The 20,828-nt window shown below is 33.9% G+C and overlaps 1 protein-coding gene across 5 annotated transcripts in view; it reads left to right on the top strand.

Moving 5' to 3' along the window:
• The window catches only part of OPA1 (OPA1 mitochondrial dynamin like GTPase), a 93,963-nt gene that overhangs the window by 11,431 nt on the left and 61,704 nt on the right, over positions 1 to 20,828 (top strand). For 2 of the 5 annotated variants that reach the window (XM_029214977.1, XM_029214975.1), the window contains 9 exons: positions 6,650 to 6,760; positions 12,127 to 12,180; positions 15,081 to 15,185; positions 16,844 to 16,930; positions 17,583 to 17,696; positions 19,601 to 19,681; positions 19,807 to 19,881; positions 20,202 to 20,273; positions 20,357 to 20,456. In XM_029214977.1, the coding sequence (XP_029070810.1) occupies positions 6,650 to 6,760; positions 12,127 to 12,180; positions 15,081 to 15,185; positions 16,844 to 16,930; positions 17,583 to 17,696; positions 19,601 to 19,681; positions 19,807 to 19,881; positions 20,202 to 20,273; positions 20,357 to 20,456 (799 nt within the window). The remainder of the gene's footprint in view (positions 1 to 6,649; positions 6,761 to 12,126; positions 12,181 to 15,080; positions 15,186 to 16,843; positions 16,931 to 17,582; positions 17,697 to 19,600; positions 19,682 to 19,806; positions 19,882 to 20,201; positions 20,274 to 20,356; positions 20,457 to 20,828) is intronic. The other 3 variants (XM_029214980.1, XM_029214979.1, XM_029214978.1) reach the window with 2 other exon arrangements.

Genomic DNA, 20,828 nt, shown 5'->3' with positions numbered 1-20,828 from the left:
TGTAAGAGACTTGTCTGTAAATTGGTGGTTGAATGTAAGCATGGAAAGGGAGACCTTAGCAGAAGCCTTTTTGAAATTATTCTAAAGCATCAAATTTGAAAATTTGGGCAATAATCAGAGGTGGTAGGATGGCATCCAGAGTTCAGGTGATACCTTTTTGATTGGTTCAGTCTGGTGTTTGAGAGCCCCGAGATTTAAAATGGTGTTCATGCCTTAGCTTAATGATTGTTGGGTTTATACCAAAGTTTCTGGCTAGACTTCTATTAGAAATGTAAAAGTAAATGTGAATCAGATTTTTTTAGTGTAGTAATAAATTAAAAACATTTCGACTAGAAGTAAAAAGAAAACTTGTTCTTTCTAATAAGAGAACACATCTGGAAAAGTGCTGGCAAGTAGAGGGACAATCAGGAACCTTTCTAAGTCAACTGAAGTGAAAGTGACAGGGAGTTGCAGGAACACAGATGCCAGATTGACTTGAGTCAGGCAGAATGAACCACACAATAGACAGATTACCTGTGGTTCCCAGTCTGGGGTCACTGGACTTTTAGGTGTTCTGGAAAGTTGTGATTGAGGTCTTCAAAAAGTCAAAAAGCATCTATTCCCACATAATGCTACACAGGCTAACTAAACCTCAAGTTTGTTTGATTTTGCCTGTATTTATATCCGTTCAGTTTGTGGACAGTAATGTTTATCAAAAGTTCTTCTACGTATTTTTGATAAATAAAAAATGGAAAAATACTGAAACCACATTTTAGTAAATGCTTTTAGTTAGTCAAAAATTTTTAAACTTGTGTTCACTATAGAAAAATATTAGAAAGAGCCCTTAGTGTGACCTGAATAATATTGTTGAGACCTGGAGACCTTTAGAACTACCTGAAGACAAATTCGGAATTGGAGTGGCAAGCCTTTTTTAGTGAATTAATGGACTCACCTGGTTTGTAAGTCAGTAGATTTCTGTATCTCAGTCATAGTATATATATAGGTGACAGGACCACTTAGTGTATCTCCTTTTTTTAGATTCAGTAACATTGTTGTGTTCTAGTGAAAATTAATTTGCTAAATGAGACATTATCTGTGCTTTTGTTCTATCATGTTTCTGATGGCTCATAAACATCTCATAGAAGTAAGGAATATGGTCATTCTGAAGGGTACAAGCCCATTTATAATTTATAGAAAATATTTGAAGTCCAAATCATAAAAAGTATTGTTACTCTTTTAAAAATAATCATTAAATAGTAATTATCTTCCTTTCCACGTTACTGTAATTCTTATTTGTGTGGCTTTACTTATTTTATACCTACCCTCTGAAATATCTCTCTTCCCTTTTCTCTGCCTAATTTCCACTCATCCTGAAAGCCCAGTTCATTTGTCACCTCTGTGAAGCCTTCCATAACCATTTTAGTCCCAATAATTATTCTCTTAACAATTTAAAACATTTCACAGATGAAACACTATTTATTTTGGCTTTCATTCTTACTGTTTAATAGGCTATTTCTATCACAAAATCTCTGTTCTCAGAGCGCCTAGGATAATGCTGAACTCTTAACACAATTCATCAGTTGATTTAACTCAGTAAAAGTCTGATTTAAAGTAAGCAAATTTGATTAATGCTAACAAGAGTGGGCCCAAAGATTTTATGTAATGTGTCTTTTTGCTCTGATTACCTTTGAGTTTCTCCTGGCCTTCAATATTTGACAACTATTGAGGAGAGCAAGAATGTGAAGGTAGCACTTATACTCGGAATTCTGAGTTGTAACAAAGCAGTGTTGCTTAAGTAGGACTTAACATTTCTGGGATTCCTCATGCAACAAATAATGTAAACTGTGGCAAAATGAAATTCTCACAACCAGCACCATCAAGTAGCCGCAGATTCAGGAAACTTAGGTTTCCTAAGCAGCTAACAATTGGCAACTATACTTGGTTAGATACTTGTTCTATTCCTTAATAATAAGCATATTGCCTTTTTATGTCATTTAAAAAACATTAAATATATACTGTGTACATAACACTATTTTTAGGTAATAATTTAGAACAAAGGGGATTTGGTAGAAATTGTATTATCGATAAAAACTATTGGTAATAGACTGATTTGTTCATCTCTTGAAATTAATTATTTGTAGAAATTGTCCAAATAGGATGCGATATTTCTCAGTTGGAGCAAATTAAATAATTCAAGTAGAAAGACATACTTCTTTCTGATATCCAATAATAAACATATTTTAGTTGGCTGTAAATATCTTGAGCTGAATTATATATTACTGGGAGGGACGAAAATAGGAAAATAGATCTTTTTAGCTAATGAAATAGCAGAATTATTCAAACTTTGAAAAGTAGTTTAGTGCCTAGGAATATTTTTTAAGTGGAAGGGGAAGAAGTCTTCACTTTCACGAAGTTCTTTTCTGGACCCAAGTTACTTTTAAAACTAATAAAACGGGTTGGCAAGCTTTTCCTTAGAGGCCAGATGGTAAATATTTTAGGTTTGCAAGCCCTGTGGTCTCTAGGACTACTCAGGTAGCCCACTGTACTTTGTCAACTCCTTCTCTAAAGAGTAATTTACATTTGCCCATTGCAGTTTTACCATTTTCCTTATTTAAATGTAAATTGAACGTGAAGGGTCAAAGGCACTTTGAAAATAGTGAGACTGTAGAGCTAACAGGTATCAGGTGTAGACTTTGGAGTCACACTGCCTGTGTTCAGACTCTGTCCTTCCTGTTTTCTGAGCTGTGTGACCTTGGATAAGTTCCTTAGCTTCTCTGAGTTTCTGGTTTCCTCTTCAGTAATAGGGGGAACCCTACCTGATAAGGGTTATTGTGAGCATTTCGTAAAGCCCTTTAGCACAAGATCTTGGCACATGATAAAACTAAATGAATACTAATGTAATGATAATAATAATCATTATTATCATCTAACACTTAGAATTATTCCATGAGTTAGCATATTAACATTATTTGATTAATTTCCTCCCCTTTTCTTAATTCCTGTTGAATCTGTTCTGGGGATTGTGATAAGTGGGAAAATGGACTGTAGGGTTGATGTGTAGCTTATTTACAGAATAGGCAATTTTTAGGAAACCCAATTTGGATTTTGTGCTGTAAACTGTGTGCGTTTTTAGGTAAAAGTAGGTTATCATTTAATTCATTCAAGCAACAGACATGGGCCAAGCCCTATCCTAGGTGCTGGCCGTAACACATCTGAAGTGTCAGGCCTTATTCTGTGTGTTAGGTATAAAAACAAACAAGGTATGGGCCCTTTAGAATACTGTTAAAAATATAGTATTGGGTTGGCCAAAAAGTTCGTTCGGGTTTTTCCATATCTTACAGAAAAACCCAAACAAACTTTTTGGCCAACCCAATATTTTATTTTATTTTATTTTATTTTTTTGGCCATGCCTCCCGGGTTGTGGGATCTTAGTTCCCCAACCAAGGATCGAACCCAGGGCCCCAGCAGTGAGAGCGCCAAGTGCCAACCACTGGACTGCCAGGGAATTCCCAAAAATATAGCATTTTAAATGTATTCACATAAGAATGAGTCATAATTTCAAGATTTTAAAAAATATTTTCTAACAAGCTTATCAACTTCTAGAGGTATTTGCAGCATTTTCAGTTGACATTTTGGTTTCTGGAGTTATCACTGATTTTCTTGGTCTGACGTTATACTTTTTTAAAAACCCGAGAACACTGTACATGAAATATGGGACTATGAGAACTGCAGCGTCAAATTGACAGTAACCAGGAGATGTTTAGAGAGTATTCATCTGTGGTTGTTTACAATAACTATTGTTAAAGATCACAATTAGTACATTTTTAATGTAATATATATCATTTAAAAAACAATTATGTGCTGTTTCTTGAGAGAAGAATGTCTGAACTTGGGAAAATATTTATTGAGTAAAAGTGTTCTGTTCATGTAAGGAGGCATGAACAAATGCCTCATCTTGCACAGGAGGCACACACATTTATCCCTTCCTTATACCACAAGCTTTAGCTTTAAAAGCTAATCCAGCTGTGCTTAGGGTGAGATTTGATGCCTAAAGTTGGATAATGGTAACCTTTTTTAGTATAGTGTATATAGCTTTTTCTGTGTCTAATTCTTGTTTTCTTCCTACTTTTTTTAGGAGGTAACAGTTAATTTCAACTACCTTCACATAAAAGTGCTTCAGTAACAGACTTGGAAGGAAAGTGAGGTGTCACTAGAAAGAGAGGGTGTTTTTCTTGTAATAGATATTAGATATTTACCATACACTTTGTATGTACATATAAACAGTGGATTAGGGAGGGGTGTTTAAGCTATGAATAAACAAGAATCCTGTGCCGGATAGACCAGCACAGTTAAGAAATGTGGAATATTTTCTCACTGCTTTAGCATTTTATAACTTATACTACTGGGTATTATGTTAATTAAAGCACAGGTACACTAATGTGTAAGCCAACGTGGGAAGCCATCTTTAAAAGGGAACTGTTTTGAGAAATCTAAACACTTGGATGAGTAGAAGAAGTGATTATGATAAATGACTAAATGAATAAAAATGAGTTGGATTACTTTTCTTTCTGCTTGATGAAAGGCAGTGATACAAAAAATGAAAAAAAAGGACATAAAAAATTATGGGAATGATGAGGGTAGTGAGTTGGCATTGCATTTCTTTGATAGATTTACCAATGACCATAAAAGTGTTTATTTAAAAGATACATGTTAAAAGATAACCGCAGGTTTTTATAAATAGATTTTGTACTATTGAATTTGGAAACAAATGTTGAAAGTTTAGTTATGTTACTTGCCACTTTGATGTTCTCTTACTTTTCATGAAGAATTATCAACTAGTTTCATCCTTTGATTTATATAGTAAGTCAACCAGTTTCATTATGTTGGTATAACTTAATGTATTAAAACTAAGAATCAAACAAAATAAAAATCCCCCTAATTGTTTGCTAATATTTCCCTTAATTTAAAGTGCTTTACTGTAATACAGCTTTTCTATTTGTATTTATTTCTTTCCTGGTAAACTTTTTTATTTATATAAATCTTTGGATTATATAAACTAAGTTATTAAGCCTCCAGGTGAGTCTACTAATTAAAATTTGAATGTAACGTTAACCAAGATTTCATTTTAAGAAACTTTATAATTGGACTATACAAAATAAAATATTTTTGGCAGTTATTTTATAAAGCTGTGAAGCTATTTGAAACTCCTAATGAGTGTTAGTTTTCCTAATTCTTTTTATTATTATAACTTGGTAAAAATTGTTCTCCCAGGTAAACTGTTCTTGTACAAATTAAAGAGTGACCTCATTCATTGGAACTTTGCCTTTTTAGGGTTTCTAATTGAGAAAATATAAGGTTCCTGGCATTGTCAATTGCTAGTTGTTTTTTCTCCTACATTTCTTGAGGTTGATTGTCTAATAGACAGCAATTAAAAACACTGTACAGAAAATGACATGTATTTTCGTTTCATGTCACAAGTGAATACATTGCATCAGATGAACATTTCATGATTATTAAATGGAATGAATTTTAAGCATAGAAATGATGATTATTTTGTGCATAGGTCCAAACTGGGTTTTGTTTCATTTTTATTTTCATAGTAACTATATTATCTCCATATCTTAATTATTTTATTGAGCTTGTGCTTTAGTAATTGATATATCCTTGGTTATATTCTCAGAGGCCATTTTTATTTAATGTCAAAACAGCTTATAAAAAGTGAAAATTCAGTCAAACTACTTATTTGGTGTTGTATAAAGCTAAAACAGTACCTCAAACATTATTTTTTAATTTGCAAAAAAAAAAAAACCCTTAGATTTTAATCAAATAAGATTCTGTGCGTAGACATGTAAAATTATGAATTAATGTAAAACCTTGATTAACTTGATGCTCAAAACTACGTTTTGAGGGATCTTTATTTATTTACTTTTTGGCCACGCCATGTGGCATATGGGATCTTAGTTCCTGGACCAGGGGTCAAACCCACGCCCCCTGCAGTGGGAGCTTGGAGTCTTAACCACTGGACCTCCAGGGAAGTCCCTTGAGGGGTCTTTAATTGAAGACATCAGATGTCAAGGAAAACTTAAGAATAATAATTTAGTAAGTGATTAAGCTATTATGTATTCTCTATTTAGTCTTATGAAACTTATGGTTGAGAATTAGAAGATTCAGACCTTTGAAATCAACACTGTTCAAAACTCAGTTTTGTTTTTTCCCCCATATGTATCAAGTCAGGAGCGTACACTAGTTCGTATTGGCAATTCAAAAATAAGGGTTGAAGTATTTGTTTTCTCAGCTTTTCTGTTACTAGGACATTTAGTTAACTGTAGTGCCATCTTCCTTGAGCATTCCAGTTAGTCTCGGTTTTACTGTATGTTGATATTATATATCTGGCTCGTTTTATTCAGCAGTCACTTATTGCATTTTCCTTTTCACTTATTAAACTATGCTGTTTTATATTTCTGAGACATAATTTTACTGAGGAGAAAAATGGAAATGTAGTACAGAACCCAGTTATATAGTGGCTCTAAAGGTACATAACTGAGTTTCCATTTTTGTTATAAGCTATCCATTCTTCTCTGACTTACATCTGTTCCTTTCTTGTGCCCTTTGGTTTAACATTGTTCTCCTCCCCAATTTTCCTCTTCTCCTCGTTGTAAACTCATGGCAGGGTCTGCTTGGTGAGCTCATTCTCTTACAACAGCAAATTCAAGAGCATGAAGAGGAAGCGCGCAGAGCCGCAGGCCAATATAGCACGAGCCATGCCCAACAGAAGCGCAAGGTGATGGATGGTTTAAGGGGGCTACTGATACGTTCACACTAATCAGCCATTTCTACCAGGATCGTGTCACCGTAATCCGTTCATGGACTCCAATTATGAGAAATTATTTTTGACAAAGTAAAAATACGAAAGATAATAGAGATATGCAACTTTCCTAGAGTAGGTAAATCCAAAATATTAAACATAGGAATTTATTTTCTGAAAATTAGATTATCTGTGAGGGTTCATGGATTTGTACTTAGATAAGAATTACGAATTGCAGCTTACTTGGTCCAGTTATTGAGTCACCTTAAATTTGTAGCCAACTTGTCTATTCTCCAAGTTTTCATTTGTAAAATGAAAAGGGTTACTGTGAATGACCATGTTAAATTAAAGAATGAAATGTATTTGTTTTAGTTAAAATGAATCAGCAGAGAATTCTTATTTCTTACAGAAGGAAACTATTTTGACTTAACTTTGGGGCAAAGTTATTCTTAGATACTTTGATAAATTTGTACAAAGATTTTCCACATTTATTAATAAAGTCAGCACAGATTTTCACCTTGTCTACTGCAGGATTGAACATTGGAAATTTGATATGATTCTGGTCAATAAAGAACAGATTCTGATAAAACTCAGCATAACAGTATACAAATGTTTGGTTATAGGAGCAACCAAGGAATCCTTAAAGATATACTTTTGGCTGTTAGATGATCCTATAGTATAGATCCCAAGGTTAATGTTCTAAAGAGACTAGAGTCAAATGAACTGTATGTAATGATTTTAAAATTATACTCTAGGATCTTGAAATCAGCTATTTGTGTTACATATATTAGATAAAAAAATTTTGGAGTTAGGTGCAAATCTTACTCAGGAAAAAAGATTCAGTCATATAATTAGCTTCCTGTAGGTTCTGATATTGAAATCAACCAATATTATAGATAATTAGTGGAATAATTCTGCTGGCTAACCCTGTCGCATTTGGTGGTGGTTAATACTTGAGAATACTCATCATAGTTTTCATTTATTTTTTCAGTATCACTACCTGGCTTTTCTCAATTCCATGGCTGTGGAATCAACTCCTGTATGTTGTTTAGCTTTCAGTGAATGAATAACATAGGTAGAAATAGAGAACAAGTTATTTTCCTACTTGTGTTAAACCAAGGGAGGACTTATTTTGGCTGCGTTGGGTCTTCGTTGCTGTGCGCGGGTTTTCTCTAGTTGTGGTGAGCGGAGACTACTCTTCACTGCGGTGTGCAGGCTTCTCTTGTTGCAGAGCACAGGCTCTATGTGCGCGGGCTCAGTAGTTGCAGCACTCGGGCCCTAGAGTGCATGGGCTTCAGTAGTTGCAGTGCGTGGGCTCAGTAGTTGCAGTGCGTGGGCCCTAGGGTGTGCAGGCTTCAGTAGTTGTGGTGCGTGGGCTCAGTAGTTGTGGCACACGGGCTTAGTTGCTCCGCAGCATGTGGGATCCTCCCAGACCAGGGATTGAACCTCTGTCCCCTGCATTGGCAGGCGGATTCTTAACCACTGTGCCACCAGGGAAGTCCCAAGGGAGGGCTTACTTTAAATGGTGCTTTAGCATTCTCTGTTCTTCATGCTGTTGAGAGTACCATTTAAATATTGTAACAAGTTGGATGCTTAGGCTAAGCCCTCTGTTCCTTAGCTTTGTTACAGAAAGAAGGGGAGGGAGCTACTGTGTTTTGGTACGTTAGTTAGGAATATGAATATAACTCTAGTTACTAGTAGTTCTTGTTTTTCTCATAATGGTAAAATAATTTGCAATGAGTCCCATAGATCTGCTATTTTAAGATTCTAAGATACAGTTGAAGATTATTGATGTGCTGTTGAATCTGATGATTTAAGCAATATCAGTAGTGAATATTGTTTATTTTCTACACTGCCAAGGGTTAATATTCATTTGGGGCCAACTTCACTAGCCTTTTTTCAGGCTTACGGTTATCCTTACTATTCCTAATATTTATTGGATTATCCATGTAACCCTTTTATTCCTCACTTTACACATTTGTGAAAGAGCTACTGGCAGGACTGTACCTCCATCTGTTTTGTTTATTAAGGCATACTTAGTAGAGCACGAAACAGGGCTTGTTCCTGCCCACTTTGCAGTTACCTTGTGTGAAAGTAAATGAGACTAAAAACAATTTATGCTCCTCTATAATAATATCATTCCTTTTACTGTCCTTAAAGATGGTTTCCTTACTGTATCTTCCCCTTTATTCCCCCTATAGTTAGTACACAGATGACTTTTCAGCCCTACATTGTCATAATGACCAAAATCCTAATTTGATGAGATTTTTATCATTCTAAGCATTTGAGGTTTGCTTGAGGTACAAAGCCACAGCTACTTTTTGTTGCTTTTTGACCATTATTTCTTATTACACCTTGAAAATATAAGTAGGCCTTCATTATTTATATCTTATTAGTAGCAGCTAATAGATTTACCCTGTATCATCTGAGCAAAGGAGCTCATGCAGAGACAGCAGATTAAGACTGCCATTGATAGGTTTGCCTCCTGTGAATGTGTACACATACATAAAAATTTTTACGAGTCTTATGCATTTCTGTATTTCAGTATGTCCAGAATTGCTTAGTAGGAAGAAATACTTAAAATTTAAAAATCAGGCTTGGTTTTGTGAGGAGCTAGTAAAGGTTTTTCTCTTTCAGCTTTAGCTTGTTTCTGCAGAGGGTTCCGCTCTTTCTGAAACATCAATTTTACAGCCCTGGAATTGTAGAAAAGCTCTGGTTTCAAGACTATTGATACCCATTTCTGTCAGGGTGAGTTTTAAATTAATTTCATAATGAAAACTAAATATATTAAACAGTAGGACAAGAACTTACTGTAAGTAGCTGAATTTTACCAGTAAAGTGCATCAAAATAAAATATACCCAGGTTGCTAGTTAAGACCTCAAATAAATGATAGACTAACAATAGCATGTACTTGTCTCTTAAGAAAATATGTAAAAGTATCTTATCATTAATCTTTAATATTTATTTTGTGAACCTAAATGTTTTGATTTTATTTCCTAGAAAATATTAGGTCTAATTCTTGATTCCACCATCACGTGTCTTTTATATAATAACATTAATCTTTTAATTTAACATTAAACTAAGCAGATAGGAAGTGTATTGGTAAAACTGCATGAGTTGTTCCTAACAGTCATGCCAGAAGGGCACATGATAAATTTAAATATTCCTAAGAATCCAAATTTATGAAAATCTTAACAGTCATTGTACTAAATACTAATATTAGCACAAAGATTGTATTTGTAATGTTCTAATAACCTTATATCATTTTAACTCTTTATATATCCTTTTTATTTTACCAAATTATCAAGGTAACCTTTTATAGTCCTTGGCTTATAGTAAACATTCTAACTTTGTGTAATTGTATTAGTTTCTTAATTATTGTCCCAGATACAGAGAAATGTCGGATTTTCTACTGTAATTTATATTACATGAAATCATTAAATAGTCACATCTAAAACTAAAACAGTTTATACTAATATTGTTTATGCATTTCATACTAATTTAACTGCATTAGATGAATAGTTAATGGAACAGAGTAAATCAGAGAAACTTTCAAAATGAATTGGGAATATAATCTGCATAACAAAATTTTTATGACCATACTATCACAATATGATGGCATGCCATTTGGTCAAAATATGGAATTATTTATTTCTTCACTGGCCTTTAAGATTTTGTTCTTTGGGTTGTGGGCTCCTCCCCAATGTGCTTGTTTCCTCACATTTTAGGAGACGATTAATAATTCTTGTCCATTTTACAAACACATAGTCAAATGAAAAACACTTATATCCACAAGTTTCTGGCGAAGTTTGTTTTATATTATCGTTTTTCTAATTACCAAACCAAATTTAGAATTTTTAGACATAGGCTTTTTAGGAAAAAATGATACATACCTATCATTTCTAACAAGTATTGTCATTTTTATTTAAAAGAATTTTGAGGGGGCTTCCCTGGTGGCGCAGTGGTTAAGTGTCCGCCTGCCGATGCAGGGGACATGGGTTCGTGTCCCTGTCCGGGAAGATCCCACATGCTGCGGAGCAGCTGGGCCCGTGAGCCATGGCCGCTGGGCCTGCGCGTCTGGAGCCTGTGCTCCGCAACGGGAGAGGCCACAACAGTGAGAGGCCTGTGTACTGCAAAAAAAAAAAAAAAAAAAAAAAAGAATTTTGAGGGAAATTTTGATAAATTATTTGGAAATAGGAATTAAACTCTCAAAATAACTTTATTGCATGGATGAAAGTTATTAACGTCTACCTCAATAAGCAAATCATTTAGAATGTTTTCATATATATTTGCTACCATGATGTCTTGACTGCTTAAATAGCCAATGAATAAAGATGAATAAAGATTTACATGAATTTTAACTTGATTTTTGTCTCCTGTGGAATAAAATCATCTCTAAAAATTTTGAGTATCAGAAATTAGATAATTATTTTGAAAGACTGAGAATGACAACTTCGGCATCTCACCAGGGAGTCAAAGTACAGTTACATGTATTTGTCATAAATGACATCATTTTAATTACAGTTGATTATTGTGTTTTATATTTGGAATTGTGACTACTTTAAAGCCTGTTATAGAATAAAGTTTTTTGTTGTTTTGAATATTTTATCTTAGAAATATTAGCATTAATAACAATTCGGAGTAGTTTCCCCAATACCTGTGGATTTTATCCTACTTTTGTTTTATGTTGAAATCAATTTTAGTTGCTTTACTCAACTTCATTGCTCCTGATGCATTCGCTTTATTATGGGTTAGCAGATCTTGCATTGGAACTGAATTTAAAAACAAGCATCTGGCTCCACTTAAAGCTCTGAAAATGCAAGTTGTTCTTTGCATTTATTAAACGCTTTCCTACTTACAGAATAGAAATGGATAGTGTTTGCTTAAAGATACACTATGACCAGTGAACTTTTCAGTAGCTGTAAATGATAACATGTGTCTGACTTCCCGAAACATTTCTGTAAGGATATTATTGCCTTATTTGTCCAAGCATCCAAGTCCCTGTGCTTGAGTACAAAATAACCTATCAAGAATATAGTAACCGTATGTGCTGCTTTCTTATTTTTCTAACAAGCCAACCATATATGACTAGAATGGCAATAGGAAGACGGTTACTTTTTAAGGTTTTCACTTAATATAAAATTTTGATGAGCTATTTTTATTAATGAATAAGATATTTTTACTTAAATAAGCATTTGATTTAAAATTTGCTTTGACTAAATATCCATATAAAGCCAGTAGTTTTCACTCTTAAAAATGCTTTTTTAAAAACATTAACTTACTGTATATTCTATATAAACCTAATTCTACTCAAATAAAATTATTTATTTTAAACATTTAGGTGTCAGACAAAGAGAAAATAGACCAACTTCAAGAAGAGCTTCTGCATACCCAGGTAATTCTGATGAGTAAAAAGAACCAGAAAGTTTTTCTTAAACTCTAAGTTTGGTGGTATGGAAATTTATCTTTTTAACAAAGCAAAATTTAGAGTGGCTTAATGATAGAACCTTATTATTATAAGTAGATGCTCCGCAAAATGCAAAAACTAATTGAGAAATAAGGAATAATGAAGGAACTTGATAAGTTTAATTAACTGATTTATGAAGTGACCTGTCCTTATATAAATCTATGTTTGCAATTTTACATTGATAGGCTAATTAAGTAACAGTTAAAGAAATTGGAGTTGAGTCTACCACAGTTCTTCTCTGAAGCCCAAAGCCAATCAGATAATAACCTTTCCAAAGGTATTTTTAACACTACTATGAAAAGTTATTCTCTTATAATTGATGATAACAATTATCATTAAAGACTTTTTCTGTGCAATGTAATTGAGTAGGTAACATTCTAGTGAAAAATTGCCCCATCACCCACTCTGTCTTTAGTTATTCTATGTAGATACAATGACATGCAATAATTAAGAATAAGTTAAAAAGACTTATTGGGTCTCTCTTTTTAGGGGAAAAAAATACAAGGACAATCTAGATGAAATTAGGAACTAGTATATTTTGAGTGCCAGGTTTTCTTAATATCTATGCATTATTCTTACACTTGACTATATGTTAGAATAGCGTGTGCTCTGAGCAGCACTGTATATATTTGTTATGGCTTCCCAGCCAGGTGATTACAATCTGCAGCCAGGGATTAAGAATCGTTGGCCTCAGAATGTGGTCTCTGCAGCATTAGCATCAGTAATGCCCTTTGGGAACTTGTTTGAAATGCAGATTATTGGTCCCATCCCATCTGCACTGAGTGGGAAGCTCTGGGTGTAGAACTGAGCAATCTTTGTTCTTAAAAACCCTGAAGTGATTCTGATGAATTCTTAAGTTTGAGAATTACTGGTCTAGACGTCTTTGCAGGATGACCCAGCAGCACATCTCTGTAGGAAGACTGCAGATTGGCACCTGTACTAAAGAGTGTTTCCAGCCCCAGAAAATGTAGACCCCATAATTGATTCCATATTTACCAGGAAGTGAGCCAGTGGAAATCCTACCACCCCTATATATACCTATTGATATCAACCCTTCAATTTGTACAGTTGTTGTCAGCTGCTAGGCATTGACAAACACTTGATGGAGAGTTCATGATGTAATAATAGCGTTATCTATATCAGTAGTGTCCAGTAGAAATATAATGCAAGCCATGCACTTTAAAATTTTTACATTAAAATAAGGGTGAAAAGAAATAGGTAGAGGGCTTCCCTGGTGGCGCAGTGGTTGAGAGTCCGCCTGCCGATGCAGGAGACACGGGTTCGTGCCCCGGTCCAGGAAGATCCCACATGCCGCGGAGCAACTAAGCCCGTGAGCCATGGCCGCTGAGCCTGCGCGTCCGGAGCCTGTGCTCGGCAACGGGAGAGGCCACAACAGCGAGAGGCCCGCGTACCGCAAAAAAAACAAAACAAAAAGAAATAGGTAGAATTTTGATGTTAATAATAAATTTAACCCAGCAGATCTAAAATAATATCATTTAAACATCTAATTAGTATAAGAAATATTAATGTGGTGTTTATGTATTTTTACTGAATTATAGAAATCTGGTGTGTATTTTATACTTAACTCATCTCCATTCAGGCTAGCCACACTTCAGGTGCTCAGTACCTGCATGTGGCTAGTGGCTACCATCCATATTAGACAGCACAGATCTAATTCTTAGATAACTACCAGTATTTTGTTATATATACTATTACTACAGATAGATGAACAAATTCTGTAAAAATATATTTTTATAATAGAATCTAGCCTGTAGTTCTACCTGTCTCATACTATTACATAATATTTTCTTTAATTTGGCTTAAGCTGGACATTCTCTGAGGATAGAGCCATGATCTCTTGTTATTTACTGTATGCTTGGAAGATTATAACAACCTAACATTTTCTAAGAAATATTTTCCATTATAAGGGTCATGTTATTGTAAGTTGGACATAAACATCCAGTTGGTTATAGGAAAGAGTAATTCTTAATAGTTTTCTGAACATTGTTAATGTTTAGAGAAGAAATAGTAGTGTACAGAGAAGACCAATTAGAAAAGGATCACATTTATTCTAGAAGAACATTGTATAGCCAAGCATCTACTTTGACAAAAAAGCCTGTCTAAATGTATTAGTTTTCTTTAAATTGTTCTTATATCAATATTTTAAAAATTAATGTGTAATTTCTGGCCACAGAAACTTACCAAAACTTGGAAGAGTTTGACCCCTCAACTCAGACCTGTATTCAAAACTCTGTGACCTTAGATAGGCTACCAAGCATCCCTGACCTCTGATTCCTAATCTGTATAACCTTTGCCTCACTTGAAGGCTTACGGGAGTTAATGCAGGTCAGTCAGTAAAGGGCCTGTCACATACTGAATAGTCAGGTACTGTTAGCTATTTTTATTTTATATCACTTTTATAAAATAATATGGGGGATGGGGAGAGTTTGAATTTTTGTCAAATGTCCCTTTAATGAAGACTTAAAATTTTGTTGTAATAGGAAATATTGCTTCATAGAGGATACTTAAGAACTTCCTTCTTCAACTCCTTTCATTTTTAGTATTTTTAATAATTTCTTCAACATAAACAGCAAACTTTTCCAAACAAAATTCCAATTGAAATAGAAAACTATAATGAAGCTCATTATTTGAGATAATATTCATAATTTATTTGTTCAACATTTTCATAGATGACTTTTAAATGAAATAATTCATTTTAAGTAGGCAGGAGATATTGCTTCAGGATCTTGGAAGATTTTAATTTACACTTAATGTTATTTTTTAACCCATCTCTTTCTTACAAAGTTATGTGTATTATTTTGTTGCAGTTAAAGTACCAGAGAATCTTGGAACGGCTAGAAAAGGAGAACAAAGAATTGAGAAAATTAGTATTACAGAAAGATGACAAAGGCATCCATCATAGAAAGCTTAAGGTACTTTAAGTTTGTCTTAATTTGTTCGCTCTCAGAACTTTACCACTTCACATTGTGTGTTGATCAATACCGGTTTTTAAGGAACTGCAAAGGGTTCTATCATCCTTTTATTTCTAACCTGATACGCTTAGGGGATAGAGAGGTCTCTTCCTACGTTAAGACTTTTCACAAATTATAATCTTCAAACATTTATTTTATACTATATCCATAAATTTTCATACTTTCAAGAGTCATTTCTTGTGAATCAGTTTATTTTTTCTGAAATATTTAGTTTATCTCTAGGTTTACTTAATTTATACAGCTATAAAACCAGCAGTGTAAGTTGATAGAAAGTTACATATGTCTTATTTTCATTGCCTTACTTGTATTGCCACTCAATGAAGAGGCCACTTCCACCAGTTTTACAATAGTTAATGTTTTCTTCTGGAAGGTTCCTTAGACATTTTAAAGTATTTTTGAAAAAGCATGCTGGTATTGTTATCATCAGCACATTGGTAATTACCATTATCAGTTAATTAAATCTTATTATTCCCCACTAAACCAACCTTTATGTGCTAAATGAAATTGAAGTAATTCTTTTAACTTAAATGTCATATAAGTAAACAGAATATGTACGTAGCAAAACTGCAGTAAATCATGGCACATTCATTTTGTAGCCAAGGTCCAAAGATACATAGCCCTAGTTTAACCAGCACGTATTAATAGTTGTGACTCCAAATTACGACTGCATAAAACAAATAAATAGCATGGCTTTATTTATAAGTCAGCACATGGCAGATGGAAAAAACCACATCCAAGTGTTAATATATATTGAGAATTATATATATCAACACTGAGAAATTGTATTTTCTCTCATAAAATGAAATGGTAATGAAAATTCGAAAAGTTTTTTGTTTATTTTTAGGTGGAGGGGATAACAGTTGCTTTCCTTTTAATTATTTCTAGGTGCTGAGAGATGAAAGGCAGTGTAGACCCTCATTTTGTTCCTACTTTGGCACTGAAACTTACCTTTAATTATTAAATGCTTGATAGTAACCTTTTTCCCAGGCCTGTGTATATGTTCAATCATTCCTCAAATACTTGAAGCTTATAATTTTCCAGGCACCGTGTTCGATACTGTTTTTACTGAGATGTCTGCCCCTGGTGCTCTCACATTTTAGTCTGCCCAGTTATCAGTGTACACTAATCATTCATACTGATTTAACAGTAATCTTGGTGATTCTTTCTCTACTTTACCAGTTCTTCAGTCTCTCTTTCTCTCCCACTCTGACGCATACACCAAACATTCCTTTCAGTTGGTCACCTGACCCCTTATTGGGCGTTTTTTGGTGTTAATGGTTTTCCTTTGTTGGGCACTTAATGTTAACTCTTCAATATTAAACAATAACCTTCTTCTTTTGCCATTTAATTAGAAGGTTCGGAAATCATGAATTAATATACTGTGTTAAATCACTGTCTCTTTAAAATAAATTTGATAAGAACATATGGAATTTTATTCTGTATTGTTTTACATTTACTAGGAATATTTATTTGCATAGCTAGGAAAGGCAATACAATTATGGAAACATTTTGAATGTATCAGCTCTTTTATCGACACATCTGTGGTTTTTTAAAAATGTTTTCACTATTTTATATTATTAATTTCTTGAATTTTATAGAAATCTTTGATTGACATGTACTCTGAAGTTCTTGATGTTCTGTCCGATTATGATGCCAGTTATAATACACAAGATCATCTTCCAAGGGTAAGTAAAAAATTAGTACACAGTGAACTTGCCCATTAGCAAAAAGGCACTGTAGTTTTTTAAAAAGTTACATACATAATACATACACATATGTATAGACATAGACAGACATAAAATTTTCTGTATAATATTCATGTGTTCTAGGTGATGCCCTAAGCATTGAATATTGTTTGACTCTTTATTTTGGTCCATTGGTTTACGTATATTTATGCATAATAAAGTAAGGCTTTCAGATATTTGGCATTAGGTATTCATGATATCCATGATATTAAAATACCTGAATGGTGGATAAGATTAGGTACATGAGTGAAATTTAACCATATAGAATTGAAAATGTCTTTGTAAAGAGTAAACTAGCTATGGAAAAGATTTGTGGAATATTAATGTTAATGTGGTTTTAAAACTAGTGGTTTAAATTAGCATAAGTTTTTAATAAAAATTTGGCTGTAAATAATGGATCCAGTTAATGTTTTGCTGTTTATGTTTTCAATACACATGAATGTATGAACCATCATTTTTTTCTGGATGATATTTTAAAATCATTTAATTGTGGATAATTTTTAAGACTAAAACTTCTCAGCAGCATTCCAAATCTATTAAATTTAAGTTGGTATCAAAAGATATGAATATGTGGTATTTATTTTGTCATAAGGTTGTTGTGGTTGGAGATCAAAGTGCTGGAAAAACTAGTGTGTTGGAAATGATTGCTCAAGCACGAATATTCCCTAGAGGGTCTGGGGAGATGATGACGCGTTCTCCGGTTAAGGTAAGAAAACAGGCCCTCTGGATTAATAGACTTACTGTGGTGGTCATTTTGTAATGTATTTAAATGTTGAAGCACTATGTTATACACTGAAACTAACATAATATTGTTTGTCAACTCTACTTCAGTTAAAAAGGAAAATAGGCCAAATGAAGTTCCTCAGAAAAGTAGTCACTTAAATGAATTTTGTCCATTGTGTTAAAATGAAGAATTCTGACAAAAGAAATAATTGATATGTAGCATTTGGAATTATTGCTAGTGTAGAAATCAGTAGGCGACATCCCTCAGGCATGAACAAAGATCAGGAGTTTTTCTTGCTGTAATGTAGACACAAGGATGTGTGTGTACGTTTTAACTCAGCTGATGGATGGAGTAGGTATAGAGTGATTGGAGAAATGGAAAATTGAAGTCACCAAGAATGAAGGCTAGAATAGTGGTAGAAAGTGAGACAATGAGGCTGATGCTGAAGTCTTGCAGAATTGAGGTCTGTTTATAATTACAACAGGCAGTCTAGTGTGATTCAGACAGTGCATTATTTGGGGTCTGGCTGTGATTTCAACCATGTTGTGTAAAACTAGTTTCTTTTTCATTGCTTTGTGTTATTGTGTGAATATACCACACTTTATAGATCTGTTTTATTGTTGATGGGCATTTGGAATATTACAAATTTAGGGGGAAAAGAATGACTATATCATGCTCTGTAATTAACTGTAAAAAATATTGTGAACCTACCTTTTACATTGTAACCAGCACCCTAATTGTAGTGGCTGTGGCTGATACTATATTTTAGGAAGGAGTTCACTTTCTTCCAACAGGCAGATATCATGGACAGATTTCCTTGGAACAGACAAGGCTGTTCTCTTTTCAGTTTGTCATTACTTCACTAGTATTTACCAGGACTTCTCCTCCTTCATGGACTCTAAACTCCAGATTTTTGTCTCCCCTTGAAGAGTGAAATTGCCAAAATCTTGACTTAACATTTTAACTTCTTTTTAACAGCTTCTTTGTTCCTTAATGTGCAAATGCCTTAAAGGGAAATTGTGCATAGAATGTAGGGCTCAGTTTTTGGAGATTTATTTCTGCTGTCCATTTTTCTCAGAGAGTTTGGCATCTTAGATGGTGGCTGCTTGATAGCCCTGGAATCCGATTTTGTCTCTTCAACACAGTGAGACGGCTACAAGTTTTAAACTTCTCTTTCAGGCCACCATGTGCCACAAATCAGCAAATGCCCTGAGGGGAAATAGCTGCAGGAATATACCCATCCAGATCCTTTGGGGTCCTGGACTCAGTCCAGGCTGCTCTGATGTCTTCAAACAGCTAGGTTTTATTTGTTATCCTCTGTATGCTTAGCTAATCTTAGTAGACAGAATTGTTTTTTAAAAGTGAAATCGAATCATTATAGAGAAGCTTGAAAAGTTACAACTGAAAAGTTAAGGAATGTGAAGTTTAGAAGTTCTCATGAAACCACTGACTGTTGACATATAAGTTGTTAGAGAATTTCTTGCTCAAATGTCACTCCTTGGGTGAAGGCTGCCTTAGTTCCCCTTAGTACTGCTCTCCTCTGTGGCATCCTAGGTTTTGCTACACAGACCTATTCTCTCTGTATATTTCTCCCAGTATATAATGAGGCCTAAACCAGTTACAGTCAATTCTTCGAGTTCCCCCATCTGCAGTGCCTGACACAGTTGGCTCTCAATAAATAGATGTTGAATAAATGAATTGTCCTTTACCTAAATGTACCTTTGAAGTGAAATGCAAGATTTCCTTTTAGTTTTAAAAGTTTTGAGATTGATGGCTTTCTGCTTGGTACTCTGTATAATGTTGACTGGAAAATGAGAACCATATAAGTGCTGTGGGAATTAATAGGAATTGTAAATACAGTCTTCTCAATTTTCTGTTAATTTCAGGTGACTCTCAGTGAAGGCCCTCACCACGTGGCCTTGTTTAAAGATAGTTCTCGGGAGTTTGATCTTACCAAAGAGGAAGATGTAAGTAGAATTTGTATGAGGTTTATGTATGTAACTTTTTATAACATGTGTAAACTTACAAAAGACAACTAAATGGAATATTTAACTGAAGATTTCCTTAGGATTTTGTTGCTTTCCATTGATAGCTTGCAGCATTAAGACATGAAATAGAACTCCGAATGAGAAAAAACGTGAAAGAAGGCTGTACTGTTAGCCCTGAGGTAAGTGTTGCAATTCATTTCAACAATGTTTTATGGAAATCCAATGTTTATGGTTTGAAATCATGGTGTTAGCATTGATGTTTAGATTGCAGCTGTTCCAAGATAGTTAGTCTTTTCTTTTTCTTTTAATATTCCAAAGAATATTGTTTTGTGGATAATTTTCTATGATAATTACTGTTACGGTCAGAAAAAGCATAATTTTTTTCTGAGCTGCATATCTGAATGGATGAGATACAGAATTTTCAAAATATGTGTCACCAAAAAATTCCTTGCTTCCCAAAATTAGTCTTTTGGTTTTTGGATTTTTTTTCCCTGCACAGACCATATCCTTAAATGTAAAGGGCCCTGGACTACAGAGGATGGTGCTTGTTGACCTACCAGGTGTGATTAATGTAAGTATGTACAAAATGTGTGTTTTATCTTATTCCTATTGTGAAAGACATTTATAATGACATTTAAAACCTTTTTCTTCAAGACTGTGACATCAGGCATGGCTCCTGACACAAAAGAAACTATTTTCAGTATCAGCAAAGCTTATATGCAGAATCCTAATGCTATCATACTATGTATTCAAGGTAAGTCTTACTGAAAGATTTTAATTGCACTAATATTCTTCCTTACTTAGCAATCAAAGCTTTGTTCTACATATGCATGTTACATAAACATACAAAATAAATGTTTTGTCATCTCCTCTTACTTGTTCATTTTATTAGTAAATAGAATTGAAGTTGGTGATATTTTGATAAATTTCACTGTGTAGGCATCATAGACATTTTTATTGGCTAGAATGTCTTTTCATAACTGAGATAAAATATTAAGAAAATTTTCTTACTATAATGTAGACACAAGGATGTAGCCTGTTGAAGTTTTTAAAACCTACTTTGTAACCATTACAGTGTCTTATTTATTTATTTATTTATTTATTTATTTATTTATTTATTTATTTA

The sequence above is a fragment of the Monodon monoceros genome, unplaced genomic scaffold (genome assembly GCF_005190385.1).
Source record: "Monodon monoceros isolate NGI ecotype Baffin Bay Population unplaced genomic scaffold, NGI_Narwhal_1 Super_Scaffold_11, whole genome shotgun sequence".
Lineage (NCBI taxonomy): Eukaryota > Metazoa > Chordata > Mammalia > Artiodactyla > Monodontidae > Monodon > Monodon monoceros.
The sequence above is the reverse complement of the archived record's forward strand: the minus strand, read 5'-3'. Positions and strand labels throughout refer to the sequence as shown.